Source organism: Salvelinus fontinalis, chromosome 6, assembly GCF_029448725.1.
Source record: "Salvelinus fontinalis isolate EN_2023a chromosome 6, ASM2944872v1, whole genome shotgun sequence".
NCBI lineage: Eukaryota > Metazoa > Chordata > Actinopteri > Salmoniformes > Salmonidae > Salvelinus > Salvelinus fontinalis.
In genome coordinates this window covers 59,796,636-59,807,100 of record NC_074670.1, presented here as the reverse complement: position 1 = coordinate 59,807,100, position 10,465 = coordinate 59,796,636, and the positions used below count along the sequence as shown (strand labels likewise).

At 42.3% G+C, this 10,465-nt stretch overlaps 1 protein-coding gene across 1 annotated transcript in view; it reads right to left on the bottom strand.

The window, feature by feature from the left end:
* LOC129858224 (SAM and SH3 domain-containing protein 3-like) overlaps window positions 1–5,458 on the bottom strand; it is a 14,467-nt gene extending 9,009 nt beyond the window's left edge. Inside the window, exons 1-2 of the mRNA XM_055927274.1 lie at window positions 5,227–5,458; window positions 2,685–2,774 (exon numbers count right to left, since the gene is read on the bottom strand). Coding sequence (XP_055783249.1) covers window positions 2,685–2,774; window positions 5,227–5,295 — 159 coding nt within the window. The 5' untranslated portion in view covers window positions 5,296–5,458. The remainder of the gene's footprint in view (window positions 1–2,684; window positions 2,775–5,226) is intronic.
* Window positions 5,459–10,465: the final 5,007 nt, after the last annotated feature.

The window sequence follows — 10,465 nt, the reverse complement described above, 5'->3', positions numbered from 1 at the left end:
AACAGAGTCGAACAGAACAGAGTCGAACAGAGCAGAGCAGAACAGAACAGAGTAGAGCATAACAGAGCAGAGCAGAACAGAACAGAGTAGAGCATAACAGAGCAGAGTAGAACAGAACAGAGTAGAACAGAACAGAGTAGAGTAGAGTAGAACAGAGCAGAACAGAACAGAGTAGAGTAGAACAGAACAGAACAGAGTCGAACAGAACAGAGTAAAACAGAGTCGAACAGAACAGAGTAAAACAGAGTCGAACAGAACAGAGTAGAGCAGAACAGAACAGAGTAGAGCAGAACAGAACAGAGTAGAGTAGAACAGAACAGAGTAGAGTAGAACAGAACAGAGTAGAACAGAACAGAGTAGAGTAGAACAGAACAGAGTAGCTCAGAACAGAACAGAATAGAGCAGAACAGAACAGAGTAGAGCAGAACAGAACAGAGTAGAGCAGAACAGAGTAGAGCAGAACAGAGTAGAGAAGAACAGAACAGAGTAGAACAGAGTAGAACAGAACAGAGTAGAGCAGAGCATAACAGAACAGAGTAGAGTAGAACAGAACAGAGTAGAACAGAACAGAGTAGAGCAGAGCATAACAGAACAGAGTAGAGTAGAACAGAGTAGAGCAGAGCATAACAGAACAGAACAGAGTAGAACAGAACAGAGTAGAACAGAACAGAGTAGAGCAGAACAGAGTAGAGCAGAACAGAGCAGAGCAGAACAGAGTAGAGCATAACAGAGCAGAGCAGAACAGAACAGAGTAGAGCATAACAGAGCAGAGTAGAACAGAACAGAGTAGAACAGAACAGAGTAGAGTAGAGTAGAACAGAGCAGAACAGAGTAGAGTAGAACAGAACAGAGTAGAACAGAGTCGAACAGAACAGAGTAAAACAGAGTCGAACAGAACAGAGTAGAGTCGAACAGAACAGAGTAGAGCAGAACAGAACAGAGTATAGTAGAACAGAACAGAGTAGAGTAGAACAGAACAGAGTAGAGTAGAACAGAACAGAGTAGAGTAGAACAGAACAGAGTAGCTCAGAACAGAACAGAGTAGCTCAGAACAGAACAGAATAGAGCAGAACAGAACAGAGTAGAGCAGAACAGAGTAGAGCAGAACAGAACAGAGTAGAGCAGAACAGAGTAGAGAAGAACAGAACAGAGTAGAGTAGAACAGAGTAGAACAGAACAGAGTAGAGCAGAGCATAACAGAACAGAGTAGAGTAGAACAGAACAGAGTAGAACAGAACAGAGTAGAACAGAACAGAGTAGAACAGAACAGAGTAGAGCAGAGCATAACAGAACAGAGTGGAGTAGAACAGAGTAGAGCAGAGCATAACAGAACAGAACAGAGTAGAACAGAACAGAGTAGAGCAGAACAGAGTAGAGCAGAACAGAGTAGAGCAGAGCAGAACAGAGCAGAGTAGAGCAGAACAGATTAGAGCATAACAGAGCAGATTAGAGCCGTGTAGAACAGAGCAGAGTAGAGCCGTGTAGAACAGAACAGAACAGAACATAACAGAGCAGAGCATGGTACAGTCAGCACCACAGTGAATTATACTAACTCCCCCTCACAGGGCTACAGTCAGACAGTACGGCTGTGTAGTTAACATGGAAGCCTTCAGCCCCAACTTCAGCACAACAGACCACATGTGCTGTAAACAAATACTACAGATTTCTCACATACATAGAACAAATAGAGACATACTCTCTCATGCTGGCATGCATTTTTACACACACACGAGCGCATGCACACAAACACACAAACTATACATGCTTGTGCACAGAAAGACAGGACAATCCCCAAACAAAATCATAGGAGCAGCACGTGGGTCGATAGCTCATTATTAAACCAGGTCCCTCACAGTTAATGGCACCGATAGATTCTGGAGATGTCATTAGCTGTAGTGAATGGATCCCACTGTGAAGAACCAGACTGTCTCGAAGACAGCAGCCGTAAGTTCTCTGCTTGACTTCACAGAGGACATCCTGCTTGTTTATTTCTGTCCTGTCTCTCGACGTTTACACACAATTCTAAGCTTCATCCTCTGTGAACTACCTCTCCTTGTTGAAAACTTCTTCCTAACTTCTGTCTCTGTCTTCTAACTTCCAGTCATACGGTTTGTAAAACTACAGTAGCAAAATAACAGTGTTGTCTATTTCAGTTTGATGTTATTGTCATCAATGTGAAAGTGAAGAAGTACAGAACTTGGCTATTGGTTGTTTGACAGGTCTTTGTTTTGGGCAATTTTGGGAAGTATAAACTGCAAACTTCCTTCATGGTTAAAGATTCAAACACTTTCATGAGTTTGCCCTTTGTGTTCATTAAATAGACAATGTGTGGTGAATGTGGGTATGGATGAAAGCAGTATGTTCCCTGTCGAGGAACAACCACTTAGAATTTCAGTAAACAGAGAGACTGAAACAAACTATGTGTTTCTATAATCAATGGTTGGTATTAAACTGTTACCTGATGGAACTCTGTGATTACGTTTGGCTGCTAACGGAAGACAACAGAGGCTTTTGTTTGTAACAAAGGTAGTTTGGTGAACCATGCTCGTGTGATGAATAACCTTGTCTGAGCCCTGAAGAATTGCATTAGCTTCCCAAGGTAATGCCTAGGCTTTAGCTCGGCGTGCTGACACAGCATAGTGGAGACCCGGATTCAAAACCAGTCAGTCACACTGTAAACTTACTGTGTAGTCCAAATTTAACTCCTTGTCCAGCACTACAGGGGACTTGGGCTTCATGAAGTCCTTGAAGCTGCTGGACCTCTGCAGGGTGAGCTGTGGAGACAGAGAGAAATACACAGAGGACTCATGTAGAGGACCCCCAGAGAAATACACATTTGAGTCACAGAAGACCCTCTCAACATACAGGTCACGTCTTAAAGTCTTAAGCCCAAAACATTTAATCAAAGATATTTTGGCACCCAGAGAGTTCTTCTAGTAAACGTCACAGAGACAGTTGTGATAAGAGGCAATGAGCCAGGAAAAGATAGAACATCGGCATGATATCTAAAATACAGAGCCAAAATGTCACTGTGACCTGGGTTACTGTCACCGCTCTCTAGGGGTTTAGGCCTTTTTGCCGTTTAGGCCTGGGTTACTATTTAGGCCTCTTTAGAGGTTTAGGCCTGTGTTACAGTTTAGACTTCGTTTGGGGGTTTAGGCCTGGGTTACTGCTTAGGCCTACTGTTAACCACTTACAGTAATGACAATATTTTACATTTTTGTAGCAACAACACAAACTCTGTTTCATCAGGTTTATTAAATGAGAACTTAACAAAAACATTTCCTCTTATATTATGTAGAGCCTAGATCCAACTAATTGTATCTGAACATTCGTCCTCAAAACATTTGAAAGAGCTGTGTGCAGAGAGAGAGAGAGACAGACGTCTAGTCTATTGTTTGCGTCCTGAGATCGCACCTATCACACTGATGTTTCACTATACCTGGTATCATGTCCTTATCTGTAGAGATTCACAGAATACAGCTCTACATCACACAGGCTTAGTCATAATGCTAGCTCGGCTGGTCGTCATGGGATATGTAGTTATATATTATGGGATATGTAGTTATATATTATGGGATATGTAGAATGAGACACTGCCTACGCAGATATAAATAGCCTAGACACAGATCGATAACATTATGGAATACTGTTCCCAAATTATCAAACAACCGTTATATGGCAAAGATAAAAGCTGAAGTCAGGTATACTGTGTTGGAGCCTAGTCTGTGTTGGAGCCTAGTCTGTGTTGGAGCCTAGTCTGTGTTGGAGCCTAGTCTGTGTTGGAGCCTAGTCTGTGTTGGAGCCTAGTCTGTGTTGGAGCCTAGTATGCTTTTATTTGCTCTATGCCTCTACCTCTAATCTCTCCAATGCATTTCAATAAACCTCTTCTTTTGCCTTTACCTTGACATCTCTGATTCTACACTTCAGTTATGAATAAAAAATATTCCCAACTGTATACTGCAACTTGGAGTAATTACACATATGATTTGGTCTCAATTTGATACTGTACTTAGAATCAGTGCCACAACTATTGTTGCTGTCTAACCTTTCTCATTGTTGCAGTTCCCTGTAGAGATATGCAGCCATTACTTTCCACATGAGGCCATGGCCTATCTTCACCTCGCCTTCTTGCCCCCAGTTAAAACCCACAGGAAGTGGGTACATGTTGGCCAACTGTTGGCAGCTACTCGCTGTAGATGTCTAGACAGCCTTGGTGGCTGTGAGAAGACTACATACTAATCAAACCACTGAACTAAAGGAGGGGAACAACCACTCAGAGAAGAGAGTTTTAAGTTTATAGTAATAGGCATTAGTATAATCTAATACCCATTAGGTGATCTTGCTGAGGAGCAAATCATTTGCCTTCTCAGGCCTCAAAACCCACTGAAGCCCATGTTTCAGGTATATTGACTCTACAGTATCTCTGCTCCTGTGTCTATACAGTTTTGACCTTTTTCATCCAGTACTGATTATAATTGCGAACTATCGCATGTGGTGGTGAGGAGGAGCAATGAGGTGTGTTATAATGAAACCTGGATAGGAGCGTGGAACATGGGTTGCGGATGGAAAACAAGGGCCCTGGTTAAGCGTAGGAGGTTAGCTGTTACCCAACCAAGCCAGTAGAGCTTTAGAGCATGAAGCCACAAAACTCTGACTCAAACTGAACTTAGCTTCTATGTCCAAGGCCAAAAGCAATGAATCATACAGCAATATTAGAGGAACTAACGTGTTGTGCCGTGAGAAGCATTACTTCATGTTTTTAACCCTGACAACCAAGGCTTCCATCCTATTTCAGTTCCAGGTTTTAGAATGTTTTTTTCAGGTCAACACAAAGGTTTCTTCTTCTAAGCCTGTGTAGAACATCCTGTCAGTCTTTGCAGCCCATATAGGCAATAGGCTAAGAGGTGTATCTCAATGTTGGGGTTAGTCCAGTATAATGGGATGAACCAGAGAAAGTAGCACTCTTCTCTACACGCCGTGTTCATTCATCAGCAAGATGGACACTTTGCGTTGCTCTATCTTGTTCCATCACATCTTTTCACACAATGTACTTATTTAACTTGTTCACTTCTCATTTGGACAAATAAATAGGTCTATGCGTTTTTGATAGACATCTGAGTCCAAAGCCCTTTTTGCAGTGTGCACACAGCCCTTCTCCTCTTGTCATTGCACTAAGTATCATCATCACTCACAGAAAGACACAGACAACCCAAACCTCCTCACCTTCTTCTTCTGCACCTTTTCCAGCACCTGCTCCTTCTCTGAGGCGTTGGAAGGTTTTCGCCGTAACATTGTTCCTCTATGGTTCCTCCTGCAATTCTTTGTGGTTAAAAGTGGAGAGACGGGTACCAATGCGGACTTCAGCGGCTCCTATCACTCTGTTGTCACTGCTAGAGGACAAAACAGTAGAGACAAAAAGAGTGACTTCCTGTTTGACAGAGTGGAGCCAGACACTGAGAGGAAGTCACATGACCACACAGGAAATGGAGAAGCAGACTTATGTAGGCACTTTGGTTTGAGTTTGCCAGAGAAACTCAACTTTGCTTGTATTTTAAATTTTTGTAATTTTTCTTTTCTGAATACCTTTCTGTCCTAGGATTTTTGGTTCTACACCGCTGGTGAAAGAGATGATTCATCTCTAAGTTCACAAAGAGTAATGGTAGATCTATTCAGAAAAAGTAATGTATCTAATCTAATTTCTCTAACATAGGGGATAGTTAATATAAAACAGAGATGACCATTATTAAAAAAATACATTTTCTTGTAAAAATGCATGTCCTGCCGTGACAAAAATGCAGAACTAGTGAATGCCTTCCTCTCATGCTGGTCTATATTTGCCTATTACAAAACAAGAAAAAAATCCCATCTATCAGAGTGGGAGAAAGGAATCATCTTCGCATGTTCTGCCAGTCACATTCTGTTAAAAGTCTCCAAAGAACACATCCCTGGGTCGCTCCTCTATTCAGTTCGCAGCAGCTGGTGACTGGAACGAGCTGCAAAAAACATTCAAACTGGACAGTTTTATCTCCATCAATACATTCAGAATAAATCATGGACACTTACTGACACTCATATAACATGTGTATATACTGTATTTTATACCATCTGATGCACCTTGCCTATGCCGCTCGGCCATCGCTCATCCATATATTTATATGTACATATTCTCATTCGGTAGTTGTTGAGCAATTGTTAGATTACTTGTTAGATATGTGTGTATTAGGTAGTTGTTGAGAATTGTTAGATTATTTGTTAGATATTGCTGCACTGTTGGAACTAGAAGCACAAGCATTTCGCTACACTCGCATTAACATCTGCTAACCATGTGTATGTGACCAATAAAATTGTATTTTATTTTATTTGATCATCAATTAAATTGTGAGTTTTAATACTTGGTTGCATAATAATTTGCAGTCAATGAATGCCTGAAGTCTGGAACTCATAGACATCACCAGAAGCTGGGTTTCTTCCCTGGTGATGCTCTGCCAGGCCTTTACTGCAGCTGTCTTCAGTTCCTGCTTGTTCTTGAGGCGTTTTGCCTTCAGCAAGTGAAATGCACGCTCAATTGTATTCAGGTCAGGTGATTGACTTAGCCATTGCAGAACATTCCACTTCTTTGACTTAAAAAGGTATTGGGTTGCTTTCACAGTATGCATCGGGTCACTGTCCATCTGCACTGTGAAGCGCCGTCCAATGAGTTTTGAAGCATTTGGCTGAATCTGTGCAGATAATATAGCCCTAAACACTTCAGAATTTATCCTGCTGCTTTTGTCAGCAGTCACAGCATCAATAAATACAAGGGAACCAGTTCCATTGGCAGCCATACATGCCCACAACATAACACTACCTCCACCATGCTTCACAGATGATGTGGTATGCTTCGGATCATGAGCAGTTCCTTCCCTTCTCCATACTCTTCTCTTCCCATCATGCTGGTACAAGTTAATCTTTGTCTCATCTGTCCATAGGATGTTGTTCCAGAACTGTAGACTTATTCAGATGTTTTTTGGCAAACTATAATCTGTTATTCCTGTTTTTGAGGCTTACCAATGGTTTACATCTTGTGGTAAACCCTCTGTATTTACTCTGGGGAAGTTTTCTCTTGATTGTTGACTTTGACACAGATACACCTAAACTCAGCAAAAAAAAACATCCCTCTTTCAGGACCCTGTCTTTCAAAGATAATTTGTAAAAATCCAAATAACTTCACAGATGTTCATTGTAAAGGGTTTAAACACAGTTTCCCATGCTTGTTAAATGAACCATAAACAATTAATGAACGTGCACCTGTGGAATGGTCATTAAGACACAAACAGCTTACAAACGGTAGGCAATTAAGGTCACAGTTATGAAAACGTAGGATACTAAATAGGCCTTTCTACTGACTCTGAAAAACACCAAAAGAAAGATGCCCAGGGTCCCTGCTCATCTGCGTAAACGTGCCTTAGGCATGCTGCGAGGAGGCATGAGGACTGCAGATGTGGCCAGGGCAATAAATTGCAATGTCTGTACTGTGAGACGCCTAAGACAGCACTACAGGGAGACAGGATGGGCAGCTGATCGTCCTCGCAGTGGCAGACCGCGTGTAACAACACCTGCACAGGATCGGTACATCCGAACATCACACCTGTGGGACAGGTACAGGATGGCAACAACAACTGCCCGAGTTACACCAGGAACACACAATCCCTCCATCAATGCTCAGACTGTCCGCAATAGGCTGAGAGAGGTTGGACTGAGGGCCTGTAGGCCTGTTGTAAGGCAGGTCCTCACCAGACATCACCGGCAACAACGTTGGCTATGGGCACAAACCTCCCGTCGCTGGCCCAGACAGGACTGGCAAAAAATGCTCTTCACTGACGAGTCGCGGTTTTGTCTCACCAGGGGTGATGGTCAGATTCGCGTGTATCGTCGAAGGAATGAGCGTTACACCGAGGCCTGTACTCTGGAGCGGGATCGATTTGGAGGTAGAGGGTCCATCATGGTCTGGGGCGGTGTGTCACAGCATCATCGGACTGAGCTTGTTGTCATTGCAGGCAATCTCAACGCTGTGCATTACAGGGAAGACATCCTCCTCCCTCATGTGGTACCCTTCCTGCAGGCTCATCCTGACATAACCCTCCAGCATGACAATGCCACCAGCCATACTGTTCGTTCTGTGCATGATTTCCTGCAAGGTGGGAATGTCAGTGGTCTGCCATGGCCAGCGATGAGTCCGGATCTCAATCCCATTGTCTGGTACCTGTTGGATCGGAGGGTGAGGGCTAGGGCCATTCCCCCAGAAATGTCCGGGAACTTGCAGATGCCTTGGTGGAAGAGTGGGGTAACATCTCGGAGGAAGAACTGGCTAATCTGGTGCAGTCCATGAGGAGGAGATGCACTGCAGTACTTAACGCAGTTGGTGGCCACACCAGATACTGACTTTTAATTTTGATTTTGACCCCACCCCTTTGTTCAGGGACACATTATTCCATTTCTGTTAGTCACATGTCTGTGGAACTTGTTCAGTTTATGTCTCTGTTGTTGAATTTTGTTATGTTCATACAAATATTTACACATGTTAAGTTTGCTGAAAATAAACGCAGTTGACAGTGAGAGTACGTGTCTTTTTTTGCTGAGTTTACCTCCTGGAGGTGTTCTTGAACCGGCCAACTGTTGTGAAAGGATTTTTCTTCACCAGGGAAAAGATTATTCTGTCATGCACCACAGCTGTTTTCCGTGGTCTTCCAGGCCTTTTGATATTCCTGAGCTCACCAGTACGTTTTTTCTCTGGTTAAGAATGTACCAAATAGTTGATTTGGCCACACAATGTTTTTGCTATCTCTGATGGGTTTGTTTTGATTTTTCAGCCGAATGATGGCTTGCATCACTGGAAGTGACAGCTCTTTGAACTTCATATTGAGGGTTAACAGCAACAGATTCCAAATGCAAATCAACTTTAGACCTTTTATCTGCTTACTTGTAAATTAACTAATTAAGTGATAATGCCGAGAAGCCGGTGTTTGTTGAATATATTGGCATGTGTGTTGTTAAACCGTGTCAACATATCTAACATACACCGGCTTCAAGGACATTGTCACTTTTATACAACAGGTTACCAACATAATCAAATAATGATTGACATATTTTCATTAAAAACGTTATTTTGATTAATTTATTGGTACTATTTCATCCTTCCACAAGATATAGCCCCGACACAAATCTAGGGATGCTAGAGACGTTCTTTTTGTTCCGTATCTATGGATGCGACCCTGTTGTTCGTTCTAAATGTTCCGTTGGCAAACTGACTGCCAACGTTCTTATCCCTTGCTTGCTAGCTAGCCAGCTATGGCTAATTTACAGTCACGTCAAAAAGCCAGAATAACAGCAAAGTAGCTTAATTTACATAAACTGGTTTCTAGTTAAGATGTATTTGGATACATCCAACAACTTTGCCTGGCAGAAAAAATGTGCTCTCGTCAGGACACTGTTCAGACAAAAAAAAACAATCAATGACATTCATTTGAGCTGATTTTTATACATTAAAACTACACATTTTCTTTGTTATCCACCACAGCTGACTTAAGTGATAATGCCCGAGAAGCCAGTGGTTGTTAGATATATTGGCAGGGGTGTCTCCCTTGGGTCCAGAGGATTCTTTGTGGCCTCGTTATATGCATGAGTGGCGTATCTGAGCCATGTCCTTATCGGGGATGGGAGGGTGGCTGTTAGTGATATATTTTCCTTGCCACCTTAGCTGTTTGATGTTGCCCAGAAATATATGATTTGAGGTGGTAAATTCAGTGTCCTTCATATGGCACCAGCTTCGACCGATGGGTGGGTCATTTAGAAACCGGTTGAGCCCACTGCGGAGTGCCAGGTAGCTACTTGTGCTGTACTGCTCCCCCTTCCCATTTGGCACATTTCCATAAAACTTTCGAGAAGGATGATAAACTTTAAAGTCAACAATTTTTCTATTCTCTGCTGGCCAGCCCTCGAAGCAACGCAAAGCCCAGTTTGTATTCTTAACTGTGTTTTTTTCTTTCTTTGTTTTTTTGCTTCTTTAGGCCGCTCAACGCAGTATCCTACAAATCTTGTTGCCTGGGTATTATTGCTCTCTCTTTTCCCCATTCATCCATAGTCATGCCGCCGAAAAGATCAAAATAAATGTTCCACTCATCCATTTTAGTTTTCACAACAAAGTATCAATTTAGCCAGTCAACTGAATTTTATTTGCTATGACAACCAACTAAAAATGATGTAAGTGTCGTTGGGACACATTTACTTTATATTCGACCGTGGAGATCGCAATTCAATATTGAAACAATATTGAAAAGGTTGGAGAGACAGACAGCATGGTTTATACAAATCTCTGCTGTAGAAAACCAAATGCTAGTCTAAAAGAAATGGGAGATAATGTCTAGATGCTTTTTATAGTGGAGATCAACTGTATACATTGCCTGGCTGGGCTGATGAGACAGTG